The sequence below is a fragment of the Pithys albifrons genome, chromosome 2 (genome assembly GCF_047495875.1).
Source record: "Pithys albifrons albifrons isolate INPA30051 chromosome 2, PitAlb_v1, whole genome shotgun sequence".
Classification (NCBI taxonomy): domain Eukaryota; kingdom Metazoa; phylum Chordata; class Aves; order Passeriformes; family Thamnophilidae; genus Pithys; species Pithys albifrons.
The window spans coordinates 81,295,060-81,313,453 of record NC_092459.1 but is presented as its reverse complement, the minus strand read 5'-3'; the positions used below and the strand labels follow the sequence as shown (position 1 = coordinate 81,313,453).

The 18,394-nt window shown below is 38.1% G+C and overlaps 1 protein-coding gene across 4 annotated transcripts in view; it reads right to left on the bottom strand.

The window, feature by feature from the left end:
• Window positions 1–1,351: 1,351 nt before the first annotated feature.
• The window catches only part of CNST (consortin, connexin sorting protein), a 51,251-nt gene continuing 34,208 nt past the window's right edge, over window positions 1,352–18,394 (bottom strand). For 3 of the 4 annotated variants that reach the window (XM_071575070.1, XM_071575079.1, XM_071575088.1), the window contains exons 9-12: window positions 15,291–16,159; window positions 7,556–7,691; window positions 6,211–6,279; window positions 1,352–5,942 (exon numbers count right to left, since the gene is read on the bottom strand). In XM_071575070.1, the coding sequence (XP_071431171.1) occupies window positions 5,737–5,942; window positions 6,211–6,279; window positions 7,556–7,691; window positions 15,291–16,159 (1,280 nt within the window). In that variant the 3' untranslated portion in view covers window positions 1,352–5,736. The remainder of the gene's footprint in view (window positions 5,943–6,210; window positions 6,280–7,555; window positions 7,692–15,290; window positions 16,160–18,394) is intronic. The other variant, XM_071575097.1, reaches the window with a different exon arrangement.

Sequence of the window (18,394 nt, the reverse complement as noted above, 5' to 3'; positions counted from 1 at the left end):
TTCAAACTTGTTTTCAAGTAAGAGCAGCTTAACAACTTTAGATTAATGGAGGACGTGCCTTAAAAATGTTGGGTGTGCTTCAGCACTGTCTCTACATCTTTTATTTTAGAATGTTTGCCATATTAAAAGTTCAAGAGATTACCACAATTTTTGGATGGAATGCAGTAAACCCTGGGCTCATGCTATGACAAAGAAGAATTACCATGACATTTAATTCAAAGTAATGCAAATCACAACACAAAGGAGCCTTTAAAGAACCAAAGTCTAAAAAATTAATTTTTAAAAAAGGACTTTATCGTTAAATATTTTAGGGTTCCTTGGGTAGCTGTTTTAGAGAAAAATATTTAGATTATTTCATTAAGGCACATGGATGTCAGCATGTGATCCTTTAAACACCAGCTGTTTAAGAGCGGCAGAAGAATCAGTATAAGTTCTGAAATCACTGCCATATACTAATGAATGGTGAGCATCAATAGTTTTTAATGCAATAGTAGTTGTAATTGCTCTTTCAGTTTTGCCTGTGGCCTCACTGCTGATTTCTAAATCTTAATATTGAATTTGAGAGTGCAAGGTGGAAGAGGAAAGGGAGAAACATATAGGATCCCTATTCTAGAACACTGGATCCCTGTCTGGAAAGAACATACTGTGGACAAAAACGTGAGAAAGATGAGAGGGACAGCATTAGAAATCACAGTGTGTAGCCTGAAGAAGAGATGGTTTTTATGAGGAGGTTACTAAGAAGTTCTCTCACAGCAGTGCATATCAGAAGTATGAGAGACAACAAATTGAAAGAGAGATGAGAGAGAGGGTATATAGAAGAACTTTTTCACCCTGAGGACAGCCAAGCAGAAGAATGTACCCAGCAAGCTTGTGCAGTGTCCATTCTTGGAGAGTTTCAAGACCCGACTGGATAAAGCCCTGAGCAATTTATCTGACGGGATAAAGCCCTGATCTCAGCTCACCCTGCCTTGAGCACAAGATTGGACTAGAGACTTTCTGAGGTCCCTTCCTAACTCAATTACCTTATGGTCCTGTGAATGATACAACACACGCCATTTCATACTGGGAGAGAAATGGCAAAGGAGGAGAGAGACAGAAGGAATAAAAGTGGGTGGAAGAGTGTTGCCAAGTGTACCATTGGTATGCTCCTGTTCAAATCACAGGCTTCTGGGATGGCTTGAGTTGCAACTGTTTAGGTTTTTATTTCTTTAATTGTACTCAGAGGGCAGAATGTCCTGTGATCACTATCCAGGTCACCCACCAGTTACTAAGAATTCTGAAACTCACCACCTGTCAATTTGTTTTCACAATGATGCAGGTAAGGCAGCATTTTTAGTACTTGAAACCCCCCTGTCTAGAGGAACAATGTTCTTTGAGGAAGCTGGGTTTTGTTAAACTATTGAAACAAAGACAACCTACCCAGGAAAACTACCCCAAAACCAGACCAAACCTCAGGTGTTGTATCCTCATTTTCCATTCTGTTTTGGACTTGACCATGAAATTCTTATTGGAGGTACTGCTCATTTACGTGAATTTCACAGAAAATCTCAGTCTTTTTAGACTTTTAGAAATCACAGCACCCAAAAAGGTTCATGTATTTTCTTTGGGACAGTTTTTATTTTTATTTTTAATTTTTTTTTTTTGCTACAGTATTTAAATTACAAGCTTGGGTGATGGTTTCAAAGAAAATTATTTACTACTTTTGCTAAAGGAAGCTTAAGTTAAATTTGTTACAAATAGTTTTGATTCCTTTCAGATGTTGTTGGTTTTACATTACAGTACAAAGTAGGCGAACGTGTTTCCTTAGGAGGGTAACATCCCGTTAAGTTATTAAGTGGAACAGTACCCATCACACAAGAATCTGGACTTCCAATGTACTCTGCTTATTTGACAGTTCAAACTTGCCCTTTACCAAAATCCCTGAACAAAAGTTTCCCTTTTCGTTATGCTACTTTCTACTGCTTGTCACCAGGGCTATGCATTTCCAGGTTGGAAGCAAAGATAATGGAAAAAATTTAAAACACAGACTGTGTCTAGATCACAGACTTCTGCTGGCATACCAGGGCTGTGGAATCTCTGCTTCCTTACACTGCCTTGAAAACGAACCTGTAGTATGGTGTGGCTGTGCTACATCACAGTGCTTTTCTTGGCGTAGTCGAGGTAATTTGGGGTGAGGGCATTAATTATGTTGTCAGAAAGCTCTTTTTTGGCAGCATATGCTGAATCTGTATCAAAAGTCTTGTTGGTTTTTCTTTCTCACATGAGTCTCTCCAAAATAATTATGCTCAAAGAATAAACAGGAAGGTGGGGGCTTCTAGTAGAGTGCTGAAGGTGATGATTGAGTGGCCATGACTCCTTGGAATGTACACTAGCAACCTGAAATGCAGTCATATTTTAGGAAATCACTTTTAACTACTGTCATGTATAGAACCATTCCCTGAATTTTCCTACCAGCTACAAATTCTTTTACACCAGCATAGTATGTTTCCCCTACTGCCAAGCAGAACAGCCATAAAGAGAGTGGCAGGGAAGGAAACAGAATAAATAAATAAGAAGTTCTACACAAAAGGCTTTAAAATGCACCAAGTATGTGTGAGGGAAAAACCTTTTTCCTCTGTTTTCTTCCTCCTTAAACAGTATTAGCTGTTTCTCAGTATCATTTTACCTCAAAACACTCAGACAAGAGGAATAACTGTTCAAATCCATGATTTCTTTTCACTTGGATTTACCTGACAGTCCTAATGCCTCAGGACACCCAGGTGGAAGCAATGTCACCAGTGTCCAAAGAGAACAGTCTAGAGGAAGGGCAGGATCAAGCCTATCTGCACACTCTGGAGTTCCAATGCAAAGCAGATTTTGGTATGTTGGTAGCTACAAGTTTGATAATGTCCTACAGACCATCCAAACTATTTGCACCAACAGAATTGTCACATGAACCAACAATTTATACCATGAGCTTTTTATAAAGGAATGCCAACAGAAACTGGATCCAGATTCAAACACTTGGTTGCATCTGAGGATTGAGCAGCTCGGATCAGGAGCTGGACAGCCTGTGCGTGTGTGTCCTTTCTGCTCCCTCAAATCCTGAGAAACTTTGCAGGTGTGGTACCATGGCATAGGTGGGGAAGCAGGGGAGACTCTCCAAGTTACAAGTGTAAGGTAGCTGAGTTACACAGAATGCCCGGACGCTCATTTTTCAAGGAGTACATGTTGACAAAGTGATGTCCAACCTCTTCATGATCTTCTGGTAGGCAATTCTGCTGCTAGTAGTGAGTCCTTGCACTAGGAATGCAGCACAAGGCAAACATACCAGGATCTGGATCACTGATTTGAAATGGAAATGCTTATTAAAATTTGCTTTGACTTTAAATAGCTTTACAGTTGTAAATAAAATAATTATTTTAAAATAGTTTTAATTAAATGAACCTAGAAGTAGAGGATTTTGATCTCCATGTCTGATATACTTTTGAATAAATAGATCTCTATATACCTCTTGATCTTTTTGGTGATGAAATGCAGAAAATGTTTAAAAGATTTTTTTAACCTGAAATCAACAGTTGTCTCCTTAGGAATAAACTTAATATCCTGAAACACTTGATGCAAAGTTATAGAAACCCAAAATATATTCTAACTACATAGTTACTATAAATACATACTTGAACTGAATGCATGCTTTTAATTATTCTGTGAGTAAATTACAAAAAAAATTCTCTTTAAAAGAAGAACTAAATAAATAAACTCAGAATTCAAATAATAAACTGAACCAGCCAGTAACACTTTACAATACAAAAGTGTCTTTCCCTTTCTCCTTTAGATTAGCCCAGCATTATAATATATTCTGAGGACAACAAACAAACAAACAAAAAATATATCAAACTATAGTTCTCAGGTTTCATTCTGAAAGCAGAAATTTTCATTAATTTGGGCATTTTAAATTTGCTAGCTTAATATAAAGCTATACATGAGGCTCCTTAGGGTATAAGTAAACTAAGCCTTCACAGTGAAAACAAAAAGAGAAATCATACATGCAGTTTATTCTAGAAAAAACATGATTTTAAATTTCACTTTAAAAACCCGTTAAGTGTAACAGTGCGTTAGGAACAATCAAGCTCACTAGAGGGACAATTTACTTGCAAATGCCAGAAAGCATGATCATTTAATGTTATAATTCTGAGCAGTATCTGAAGATTTCACTTCATAGCATTTTACAGAACAATATCCTAAACCTGAACACAGTGCATCATACATGTTAGTAAGCAGGAAATCATGGAGTGGAGCGAGGTGGACCCCTCAAAAATGCTGTTTCCTGAGGTGTAAAGGAATCGTTTCACACTAACACCTTCAGCAGGGCTAGACCATTATGCTCTGTGCAAGAACAGCTGCCACATTTTGACCAGAGTGTGGGCCACAGGCCTGTGTATCCAATTCTCACCTTCACTGTCCTGTCAATGTTTCTCTCACATACCACCATAGGGAAGGCTGAGCACCAAGCGATAGAAATACCCATTGAAAATGACTTTTTGTACTGACCTAAATTTGTTTGTATATCTGATAGAAAAGAACAGATTTTATGATACAGGTCTCAGAACTGCAAGGCAAATAGATGCAAATGTGCTTTATCTGCTGGAACAAATGCCCTGGACTACTAAACGCTGCAGATTTGCAGTGACCCTCTGAATCTCTTCTGTTGATCAGTCCCACTTTACATAACATTGACTGATTGATTGAGAGAGGCTGCAGCCACACAGTCCTGTGATCCTGTGCACTCATTTGGGATGAATCAGACATGAGCCCTAAATGCAATAAATATTCATAGACAAAGGCAAGGATCATTATTCCCCATTTACGGAAGAGAAACTGAGGCACAAAGTGATTGCTCCAAGTCAGTGACATAGCTGGACAGAAAACCCAGTTAGCCTCACACCTGGTACCAGGTGCTTTAAAATTGGCCAAAGTCACTTGACTATTTAATATGAATAATTTACTAAACATCTTTTGTTTCTGTGTTTAGTGAGACCAATAATTTCTTTTTTACCTTCCATTTCTAATACAACCCATACAATAAATACTAAGAATAAAGGTCCAAGAAATTTAGTGAAATCTGCCAGCAGATTTATCCCACTCATGATATTCACCATAAGCTCTAAGATACAGGGTCAGCCTGGTAATCACCAAATGAGGGCTCCATGAATGCTGCTGCACTCTTCTCACTCCACCCAAATAATTACATGGCTCACCAGGAGAAATAAAATGGAGAAAAACAGTAAGACTTAGAAGAAAAATAATGTTTCCATAAAACACAGACTTATTGCATGATAGCTGGAGGCAACACCTTTGCACAAACAGCTGTAAATTAAAGCTGTCTTTTTACTAAGCTTCCAGAGATTGCTTACACAATGTGTGGCAATGGGAGAGAATATAGAAGACAGTTAATTTTCTTCTTTCTTCTTCACTTGCTGAAGTTGATGAAAAGTGACTTGCCTACTCTCAAAAGAGAAGGTAATAACTTTTGTATGCTCCCAAACCACAATGCTACAGTTGTGAACAGATGTGAACATTTTGCCACCTGATTGCTAAACTAAAATTTTCTTGATTTCTAAGTAAAAGTGAAAGTATATCAACAAATACAGATCACCTGCAGGTGGCAAGTGTTAGAGAACTTGAAATCACCATTTATTTCTACCCTCTCCAGTAACCATTGGTGAGCTCTTGATGTGCTGTCTCTGCTCATTTCAACTATGAGAAGGCTATCCAGTGTTTAAGTTCTTCCATACGCTGCAATATCTGTGTATAATAGAAATCCATGTTGTCAGCAAAATCAGTACACACGGGGGATTCCATGTCACCAAAGGTGCAGTACAGTGCAGTTCCTCCAATGCTAAGGAAAACAGTTGCTATGCACAGCAGGATCAGCAAAATGCAGGAGCCACCAGATACTTCATCTGTAAATGAGAGCAGAAAAGGTGAAGAAGAATGATATACAAAGCAATACAAACACATGCAAGAAAACCTGAGATGGGTTTTCACCATGAATGGGTCAGGAGGTAAGCACACTTAATAATGCTCATCGTGTCAATGTGACCATAATACATACCAGGAATTGTGTGTCTTCAGACACCTAATTCTATAGCTTCATTTCTGCAGTCTGTGTACCTGTCCTTGCTCATATCACCTGTGGAGTCATTCCACACTGAAGCAAAATGCACTTACCTATGAGAATACTGCACAACCAAAGCCTTCCTTCAGGCAAATAGTTGAAATGAGATGAAAGCTCTGAAACTAAAACAAATAGAAACACTCTTGCTTCACTTGTAATGACACTGACTGTGCTACCATGAACTGCTTGTGTTTCCTCTCATGTTTTGTCTGCAAGGATAGAGGCAAAATCTTCAGGGTAATTTTAGATTTCAGTTATTCTCTGCTGCCTCTTTGCATGATTGTTTATTACAGAGTAAGAGCAATACAGAGGTTGCAGAGGTGCTGCTACATCCTCACAACCTCACTTGTCTTTGGTAATCTGCATCAGCATCTTCTGTCAGACGTGGCTCAGAAACTTTCTGAACTCCCTTCACTCTTCATCAGGGAGAAGAAAGGGAAAAGAAGGAAAAAAAGAAGAAAGATTCAAGTGCTTTTTTGTGTGTGTGTGTGTGTTCAAAATCAGATTTAAAACAATAGAAATAGTAGTATAAAACAACTTCCCTTTGAATCACTAAATTCTTGGGAGAAAATCATAGAAGAAACTAATTGACACTTTATTTAAAGCATACATACTTTTAAAATAATTTCAAGAAAAATACGGGATAGATTCTCTTTTAGGCTGTGAATGTTTGAGACACAATGCACTTTTAGCACTAATTAATACAATTTCATGGCTGGCATACACAGCAGATATAGAAAGTACTATCATTAGCAACTAAAAGTATTTTTCTTAGTATCTCTTTGGTTTGAATAATAGAGATCTTGAACTCCAAGAAAAGCATAACAGAATAACATATTGCATTTCTCATGAGGCTATTTAGCCCATTAAAAAGGTGGTGAGGTGTAAAGCCAAATTTATGACAGCCAGCAAATATGTATGGATATTAAATTATAAAGCAAGGTTAAAATCTGTCACCCTCCAATTTCCTGGTCTACTAGAAAGGGTTGGAAAGCTACCAAAGGACAAAGCACAACACATTTGTCTCTTCTGCATCCCTCTTTACCCATATAGTAAATGGATTTAGGGAGAAAGCCTACACCTCCCATCTCTTAAGCAATAAACATTAATGAAAGAATTTCCATTAGCTGTCACTTGCAAATCACTCAGCCAGAGGAAAAGAATTGTGACTTCATTCTCATCCAAGCTTTAAAAAGGAAATGTGCTTATTGTATCCTGTAGTCTTGCTACTCAAACCTGGTACAGATTAATAATCTTTGATCAATCACCTTCACTTATTCAGTTTTAAAAAACCAAGATAGTATGTCCAATGAAGGCCTGCTTTGCTCTTGTGAACAAAAAGATTAACCCCATTTGCACCCCAAAAATGCTCCCCATGCATTAACAGCTTTGAATTACCTTGATCCAAGGTGTCTTCCATTTCTTGGAATCGCACTCTTCTTTTTGTTTGCTTTTGCTGGACTTGAGCAATTGTTTTACTGTCCCTGTCGTCTCTCTTCTTTAGTATGGACACCAATCCTTCCGCTGGGGCAATCTAACAGTGGCACAAGAGATGTGAGAAATCAAAGCATGAGCTCTATTTAACAATGGCTTACAGCAGAAATGAGCTACACAGTTAATAAAAGGTTTCCATTCTACTTTTTTTAAACACTGCAGTGAAACCTCCTCCTTGAAAACATCAATTCCTTAACACGCAGGACAGCTGCAGTATAAATCTGCTGTTTACTGACACCGCTTGCCCTTAAGTGTTATCAGAGTTAAATACACACACATTTGCTGTTTGGATCATCCTTTGCGTTCAGTGCAACAGTTCCTTTGTAAGCTCACATGGGATGGGGCAGCGGTAGAGGCGGATTTGTGTCAAAAACATGATCATCAGAGGGCAATAAGAAGTCAATGACACACTGCTGCTGCCTCTCCAAAGATATAATCCTGCAGAGACCATCAAATACTTATTGCGAGATTAATTTTCCAGCACTGCAATTGGTTCCCCAGGGTGAACAAGCAGCTACAGTGGGGATACAAAACCAAGAGAGAGAACACCAGGGAAAAAGAAAGCTTCAATGCTCTGGATAGATTTCAGCTCCACATTTTAATAAGCTCTCTGGATATAGCAGCAGTTCAAAAATCCTTCCCTACAGGCTGGTCACCCAAACAGTGATACAGTCAACAAGTCAATAAACCATAACTTCTCTTTTCTTTGCTATAGCATTTGGACTGGCTGCAAGAGTATATGCTAAGCCATACTGGGATGGCTGAACAGTCTGTAACTTCCTAGTCATTAGAGAAATGAAAGTAGGTGAAGTATCAGGAGACAAATGATTTCCTAAGCAAGTAGTTCCCAATGGGCTAGAAATAAACAGAAATTAAAATAAGCATGTTTAGACATACCCTTTTTTATCTTGTGAGCATCTTTACCTCAAAAAAGTCTTAATGATTTCCTCCTAGATCTTAGTAGGGCTTTTTAAAACTTACTCTGTAGATCAGATTTGTTAAATTGAAAAGTAGTATGTATACATTTGTGCTCCAGATGAAACAAATCGCATTTACAACTGAGTGCAACTCTTCTATAAGGAAATGACCCCAAATGCCTGTAATTCTCACAAAAACTCAAACCCCCCCAACTTTCCCAGTAACAGTTGCAGACAACTGACTGCTTAAGTCTACCTGTAACAAAGAATTAAGTTCGAAGGCCACCTACAGAAGTCTATTTGCATTGCAGTTCAAGAGCTGTAGAAAAACTAAAAAGAAATGACTTCATAACTTACGCCCCAAACTTGCTTCATGGTATGAGCTTATATAATGCATCGCTGCATGCTGTACTCACAGAGATGGTGCACTGAACACAGCAACAGACAGAGCACATTCCAGTAGGTGCTGGACCAATTTTGGCATTTGCAACATTTTAACTGATAAATATGGCAATTACACCTACGGGGTCTCTAGTCTGGCAGTGTTTTATAGCCCTCAAATGGACAAATAACATGATGCTGCACAATTTACAGAGCTGGGTCACTGTGGGTGTATGCCTACAGTCTAATGTTTTTTCCCAAAATCCCAACTGAGAGAAGAAAATTGATCTGTGCCACACTATCGCTTCTGATATTCTTGTTCCCTTTCAATTATCTTTGCAAGAGCTTAAATGGATTATTTAATGAAACAGTGCAATGAAGTACTTGGAAAGTAGTGGAAGTGTGAAGGTGGTGGTCAACATACAGAGGACCAGTATTTGACACAAATGAACCAAAAACATTAGTTTGCAAGTGTTTATTACAACAGATTAATGCACTGAGGTGAGGCTTCTACTGGTAATGTTAAATTAGCTTTGCAGAACCACCACAAAAATTTAACAGGCAAACAGGAAAATCAACACTCATAGTTTCTTGTTGTGACAAGGAAGGGGGATCATACAGCAGCGCTTTAATTTGACTTATATTTGGGAGGGCGAAGATGAAATTATGTCCTTTAGATGAGCAGATTATTTTAAGCTTCTGCTTACATCATTGCTTTCATAAAGAGGATCAATGGCTTCTCCCACACCACCCACACAGCGGGTTAGCTGTCGCCTGGCACGCCTGTTCCCAAGTGGCTCGGACTGCACTAGGTGGGAATGTCACCCAGGAACAGCAGGGCATTCACAGCAGTTTGCTCTAAGATTAGATGTGGTCCATTCTACAAGTCATCATTTCAAACTGAGGTGCTGCACTTTGTTAGCTTGTAACGGTTTCTGAATGTGTCACAAACTCAGTGTTCTCCAAGCTTAAAATCAGAGGACTATCCTTGACAGGATTATGTGGAAATGTGTTTCAGTGATTACAGTTACATAAAAGGCTTGTGGGGGAAAGTCTTGCTACAATGAGGTTCATTCACTTTTCCTGTCAGCCTACACGGCTCTTTCAGGATTCACTTTAAATGTGTAAAGAAGTAATTGACACAGCACAGGTTTCTCTATTCTGAATATCCTTCGCTTAAAATAATAGAATCATAGAATATCCTGAGTTGGAAAGGACCCATAAGGATCATCAAACTCCAGCTCCTGGCCCTGCACAGGACACCCAAAGAGTCACACCATGGGCCAAAGGCACTGTCCAAAAGCTTTTTGAACTCTGTCAGGCTTGCTGCTGTGACCACTGCCCTGGGGAGCCTGTCCCAGTGCCCAACCACCCTCTGGGTGAAGAACCTTTTCCTCATATCTAATCTAAATCTCCCCTGACACAGCTTCATGCCATAAATATACTTCATCTGCCATACTTCATCTGCCTTAAAATTTCAAGAATCATGTAATTAAGGTTTTTTCTTTTGTTCTGCAATATACAAAATGTATATATTAGATCCATCTCCTGTTAAACATCCAAGAAGAGGGACTTAGCTGCCACACAAAACAAAGTTTTAAATCCCAGTCTTTAGAAGGAATTTAAAGAGGCAGAGTACGTTATTTAAATTGGGAGTTAACAAGGGAACTGTGGTTAATACAGGTGACCACAAGTCAAGCCTCTTCTTGACTTGAACCACAGGAGGAAAAACATAGGCTTGCACTGGAATGCACTGCAAACAGCTCTTACATAAAAGGGCTGCATAAAGGACCCTACTGAAACATCAAACATTTAAACATCATCTTATTTCTAAGCCAGATAATTCATAAAAAATGGTCTTGGAGCATCTGTGTAACTGAGCTTACTCCCTCAGCTGTGCTGGCCTTCACAAAATCTTTTGACTGGAGTTTTCACAATTACTGCACAGGAACTAAAATGGCATATGGGTGTGTGGTGGCATTTTGATCAACAGTCAAAAAAAAAAAGAAAAGCAGCAATGACTGTTGGTTAATTGAAACTCCCAAATATTTTAGCTTTTCTCTCTTTACCACCATTAATAGAAACTGATTCTGCTTCTATAAAAAGTTTTACATTTTTTGGATAAAGTTTAATAACCAGGTTGCAAAATAAGAAAAAAATAAGCTCTAATTAAACTACCTGTCTGATCTCTGTTTAAAACAGCATTTGCTAATAAAATATTAAAAAGTTTCCTACATTGTGCATATTTTCAATGAATAGGATGTATATTTATAAACATACTGGACAAAACTATGAAAATAAGGCCTTGCACTTCAAGCTCTTCGAGAAGACAGATTGAACTTGACTATTAGAATTATTTGTACCATACAGACACAAATAGAAACCCCAAAACTGGAAACTAGGAAGAAAAGTTCATTGTATGAAGTATTTTGGTCTGAATGCAGAGAACTACTAAAGGAGTTGTTTGGTTTGTGTATTTTTCTGTGGGCTGTATTCCTTATTCGGTTACTTGGCAAAGGACAACACTTTCATTACTAGCAATACCAGATTTTTTTTTAAAGCAGTAATCCACAGCCATATGACAAACTGACAAAAAACCAAGACTGCCCTGGGTTACAATAAAAGCAGCAGACAAACCCTTTTGCTGATAAAATACATTAAACACATGAGTAATTTGAGTTGAAAAGGAGCTGACTTAGCAGATTCAGTATTCATAGCACAGCAACAGGCTTTATTTTTCCTGCTGATACACTTGCCGTGCTCCTTTATACAGCAATAAATAAACACCATGTAAGCATTTCATAAGGAAGTGCAGCTTTTGCAAACTCAAAACTACAGGATCCAAGCTATACAAGAGAACAGGGAATCCAAAACAAATTCTCCAAGTCTAGTACAGATAGGTGGAGACTTCATTTCTTGGTGGATAAACACTGCCAAACAAAAGCCATATGTTGTGGTAGAAAGGAGTACTATTTTTGCTTTCTAAAAAGAATTTTTAAATTATAATTTTCTAATCAGGAAAAACATTAGGAATTTACTCATTTCCCTAATTGTCACTCACACAAAAAGTTTGTGTTATAAACTTTTATTTTATATGAAATATATTATTGAGGTTACAATTTGCTTCACCACTGGTGTGTCATTTCATTCTCAGAGAAATGATGGTAAAGATATCTAAGAAGAGGCTACACACTTCCAATATCAGTTGCTGCCAACTGCTGACAGTGCTTCACAACTCTTTGTTAGCTGAATGAATCTTAAAATTACAGTCATTTTCCATCATTTGCACATTGTTGTACATGGTTTGTACTACTGAAGATATAGCCAGTATAAGGGACTGTACTATATACAAAGTATGATTTCAGTTTTGCCATTATTTAAAGCCAGAGTCAGAACTTGGTGGATTTTCACTTTTGTAATTAGTTATTAGGGGTGGTCCCGTGGTGTAATGGAGAGCACTCTGGACTCTGAATCCCAAGGACCTGAGTTCAAGTCTCAGTGGGGACCGTCCCCTGGCAGTTCAATGCCTCCCTGCCATCCCATCCCGTCACATCTCGGATGCTCAGCAGGGTCAGCCCGGGTTAGTACCGGGTGCTGTGACAGTCCCGAGGACTTCACTGGCACTGTCCAAGCTCGCTCGGCCGTGGCAGATGGACCTCAGGACTGAAATGGTGGGGCCAGTTCTGTGCACGCTGTACCTGACCTAAAAAATCCACTGTGCAGGCTGGAAGGGCACACCCACGTGGGGAGAGCCCTGCCCAAATCTGCATTCATGAAGTCTGGCCATACATACATACAATTAGTTATTGTAAATGACAGACTAAAAGGAAGTGACAGAGTATGTAAATTAGAAAACTACAAGAGATGATTCGTGGATCTCAATATGGGGTCAAATAAAGCCTCCTAACTGTAAATACATACACAAGTATTTACCAATAAATTAGTATTTACATTTCCATTGAAGAATATTGATAAAACTTTGTCCTACCATACAATTTTTGTACCTAGGTTATTTCAAAATTATTTTTACTTCTGCCTTCCATTCTAATTTGTTTGTGCCAGTTTCAGAAATATTCAGTCCATGACAAGTTTTATCCCAGTCAAATTGATTTTTTTCTTTTTTACTCCCCCATTGGTACATTTCATAGGATTCATTTCATTCATGTGGCTACCAATGCATTTTCTAGATATTTCATTAACAGCTACTGTATGACAACACTGTTACCTTCTTAGGCTGCCATAGTCTGAACGATACAATTTGAAAGTCACAAGAGGACAAGAAAGGAAGAAGTGTTGAAGCTGAGTACAAATGTCAATCTGCTTGTGGAAACATCAGTGCAATCTTATTTTAGCACTAAAACAAAATCAATGAATGCAAGTTAACAATGCTGCTTTTTCAGGGGTGCCAAACTTCCAGGAAAGCTGTAGGTGCTCACCACTCTGAAAAGAAACCCCATGGCTAGTGATGGGTGGTAAGATTAATTGGAAAAACATAATATAAAGTATAATGAAACAATACAAGCTGGTGTGCTGTCCACTCTGCTGCACCTAGAAATTTCATGTACTGCAAAACAACCCAGATGCTGCATATTACAAACTTTGTTACTGAAGTTAATCCTCCTTCTGTTTCTTTTCCAGTTTAAACCCCATGCCTCACATACACCTCGGGCCTCTTGCTAAGAATTATTCAAATGGACTCTCCCCAGTGCAACCAACATTATGCCTTATATGGTCAGAAAAAGTACTGTGATAAAACTCAAGGTACTTTTTCCTCTGCAGAGACTCAACTCTGCCATCAGAGTACTGGCAGTCCCAGCATTGGAAGAGCAAAGTAGAAATGAAACTAGATCCCCTGTAAAGCATCATTACTGGTCACAGGGACAATCAATACAAGCATAGTTTTTCAAACAGTATCAATATGCTGCTTCCTAACCCATCCTCTTAAATGCAATTGGCACAAATGTAGCAATTTTAAAATAGTAGCAATGGGATTAATTTAGGATTTCTCTGTGTGAAACAGAACATTATGCCTCTGTTAAAACACTGAACTTTCAGTGAGCCTAAATCTAAAGCTGAGGGATGATATGTAAATTACTCTTCTGTTATACATGTATATGAGCTTAGCAAAACTGACAACAAAATGTTATTTTTTTGAAATCCATCCTTTAAGTGACCATAAGCCAATGGATTTAGTGGAAAAGTTTGAATACATGTATGTGGGTTTCTGCATCTGCACATTGTCAGGAGCTTGTGTACAGTTTGTGCACATGGCTCTCAGTCCTAGTATGCATTATGCTTCCTAACAGACCACAACAAGACAAGAGATATGATCTTGGAAAGGAGACAAGAAACTGTTTAGGTGGGGAGAGAAACCAAAATACTGTTTCCAGCTCTGGAGACTTTGCCAAATGTAATAACATTTGCATTGATCTCTAGTATTCAGTTCCCCACTTGGTGTCTGTTCCTGAGTAATCATAGAGGTTCTTGGTCTCTGAGCATGAGCTTCTGATCTATAGAGAAGTACTGTTACTTTATTGCCAAGGGATATTGCATTATTAAATACATTAAAAATAGAGATGAACTAAGAAGATACCTTTATACAAGTTTTCCCCCTCCAGCATCTGAAATCACATCATTTCACAATAAACTGTTTTCCTTTAAAGAAAAATCTCTTAAGGCCCCATGGATCCAAATGCAGAAAAAACAGAAGACAAATAAAGCAAGGATGTCATACACTCTCAAGAAAATTCCCAAAGCAATAAATCTTCTTTATTTTCAAAGCATGAGCTTGTTAGGGCCTATCAGCAGTGCTTCAGGAAGCTGGGTTCAGGGTTAGAAGCTTTCTTAGCTTTGGTTGAACAACAAAGCTGCCTAAACCTGACAAAATTAGAAACCCATACATTCTTATACAGAATTTATACATATGTAGTTCTCACCCACACAGAATAGGCAAGAAAAAGCAAATTTTGTTCTATGAAAACAAAGGAAGCACGTTACATTATAGGCATTATGTACACCTCTGACATGAAATGTGATTTAACAGGAATTGTGAGAACACCTCCTGACAGTCTTTGTCAGAACAAAAATGTTAAAAAAACCCAGCTATTCACACTCATGTAAAAATTAATCTAATTTTTAGAAACATTGTGCGCTGCTGGTCAAGGAGACAAACAGGCAAAACCAAACCTTTTTTCCTGACTAACTTAGAGCATTTAAATATGTATAGATTTCAGATTTGAAAGTGATATATTAAGGAACTTTGTTAACACAGTTTGAAGTTTGCAATATCTACAGTATTTTGAGACAAACATTAAAGATTTTATAGAATTCACAGTCTTTACCTCAGCAATCTCTATCCTTCTTGCAAGTTCATCAAGAGAAGAAAAGCTGTCATCTAGTGATAAAGCTTCCAGTGCGTTATACGATGCTCGTTCGGGTGAAATATCTGGAACAGCGTCAAAGTCCTCTTGGTTTTCTAAGATTGATTCCTCAGTGTCTATTACGTTCCCATTTAAAAATCTGAGAAATAAATCTTCTCTTTCTTCATTATTTACCTTCTCTTCCTGTGCTGCTGCTCTCTGTATTTCCTTGCACACTTGTGAATGGGCAGTACTCTGATGCTCAGACACTTTATTACACCCAGATCGTACATCTGATGCAGTTCTGTCCTGTGAAGACTTTTCATCATCGTCATCAGGCTGTGTCTGTTGCTGCTTTATATCACTGCTTCCCAGCTGCCCACTAGCAATATCTGGAGAGCCAGCAGCATGTTTTGATCTGAGCAGATTTCTATCAGCTTGCACGTCTTTATCAGAAGGAACCAAATCAGTAGGCATGCAGTCAGCATCTGTTAAAACCAAGGCATCTACCATTGGTTCAAGAGGGAGTTTCACTCCAGGCTCCTCAGCCCCTTCTATTTTTTCTGCATCCTTGAAGAGCTGTCTTTCTCTCAGCTGCAAACTGTTATCTTTACTGGCATTCCCAGATGATAAACAGCCTGAAGAAGGCCTGCCCACTGTCCCTGTGGACTGGGTGTGTGGCTCCAGTGTTGATTCAGCACTGCAGTGCTGCTCCTCCATGTGGTCCTTTCCTGCAGCTACCCAAGGAGTTGCTGCCTCTGTCTGTCTCTCACTTTTGTTTTCACCTGGGGAAATAATGCTCAGCTGTTTATCTTCTTTCTTTGGTCCAATGCCAGGACAAGTTTCAGTACCTAAGTGCAATAGGAAAAACAGTTCCAGAGTTTTTAAATGATTCAAAGCATCAGCCCAGGGGGGAAAGAGTATACTGTGATTTGATAACATTGTAACCTAATGCTTCAAAATGCACTCCCATAAAGGGCAGGTATTTTATGCTCCAGTCAGAATAACTTTCGTTAGTAGTCTCTGACTCTTGATTCAGGAAAAATAAAGAAAGTATTTGCACACATTCTTGCAGGCAAACCACATGATCTGAAGAGAGTTATATGTATATGTGTGTAAATATCTTTCTGAACAGTCACTTTTCTTCTAAAGGATATTTTATCTGACTGCCTCTCAATGAAGCCTGGAAATCAGACAAATGCACTTAATTACAGAAAACTCTTTCGATGCTGGTGTATCTATCACACAGGGAGATCTGAATGTCCTTTAAAGAAGCTGAAATAATACTAATTTAATAAATATTAAATTTTCATGTCACTAGATCCTTTGGTCAACAGTAAATTAAATATCCAATTACACTATTTCCTATAATGGACTGCATAAAAGGATCCTGCTTTTTGGATACAGAAGTTAGTCTACATATTAAAAATGCAATTTGATTCAGCTTATTTCTGTATTCACATTTACAAAACATATGAAAATCATTTTTTCTTATCTGAAATTTCAGAGAGAAACACAAGGAATTCCACATGGCTTGTGAATTCATCTACTATTGGCATGATCTGCTGATGAAGGAATAGATGGTTAGCCCAATTTGTCAATAAAATTATTAGATATTAGCCATTACAAGAAGCTCAAAGCCAAAACTCTGTTTCAGGCTTATGAAGAGAGAAAGGTGCTGTTAGCAATTAAAATATCACAGTAACATAGCTATGACAGAAGCTGCTTTTTATTCCATAATTTAATAAAAACTAAGTCAAGATTATGTTATAATAGGACTACTGTTACAGTAATAGAAATAACCTCAAACAAAAAATTAGTATCTCTAGAAAACACTCATTTGCATTTTTTGCTTATACCAAATAGCAGAAGGTCTTATGAACAGATTAGTGAAGATATCAGTGAATGGCCTTATTAATTGTATGTGTTCTCAAAAGATCTCTGTGCAAATTTTATCCTTCCTCACCTGTTAAAACCTCAGGTAAAATCTAATCAATTTCCTGAACTTACTACATGAAACAGGGTCACATTCACTAAAATGAATGTTTGCATTAATTCATTGTATTGAACAATTTTATTAAATTCCAAACCATTCCCCTTTTAATGGATAATGAAATACAACGTAGCACAGAAAAGACAGGCTTGGAAACTGAAAAAGAGAGTATCCAAGTAAACAGAAATATGGGAAGAATATCAGAATGGTATTAACAGACAGAAAGGGTACAATGAACCTAAAACAATGACAGAATAAATAGGCATGAGACAGGGACTATTTGAAAATTAGACACAGATGAGTAGATAGCTCAAGGGATTTGTAACGGGATACTGAGCCCTTCACATATAGGTCATGAGTTCAAACACAGCCTGGATTATTGGTACAAGATTTTGTTACCATCTGTCAATTTTTCCTAGTGGATACATCCACATTACAACAGGCATCTTTGCTGGCAGCCCCAACAGCAACAAAGATTAAATGGAATTGGAAAATAAATTGAATTCTTTACTGTGAAAGGTGGCCCTTGAGCTCAGGGCTCTGTTCCTAAGACAGTAATAAATGACCCTAGCATGATTACCTAACCACAGACGTACAGGAACTGAGATGCAATGATCATTGTTATATTCTACACAAAGTTTTCAGCAGTGTTCAGTATCTTCTTTACACCTACTTCAGACAACCCATGGCCACTATAGACTGAAGGTGAGTTAAGACAAATACCCGAATACTTAATTAGAAAAGATGCCTTTGCCTACTAAGTTAAATGGAAACATATCCACCAGTGGGAGGAATTTTTAGCTGACTGACAGAAATAAAGTGTCTACTGAAAATTTTTTAGCAACAGAAGAACTTACAGTAATTTAAGAAATGTTTTTCCCCTAACAGAGTTGCTTTAAAATCAACACTTGCTTTGTTCATCCCAGAAACCTATAGCCACCACGTTGCCCTGTTAAGTCCAGGAAAGCCTAGGAGACAGAGTACTGATATACAGGAATATACCAGTGGAGAATTCACACTTCCCCATCTTTGCCCTTCACAATTAAAAACAAATCCCATAGGAGCTACAAGAAAACAGGGTATAAGGAATTCC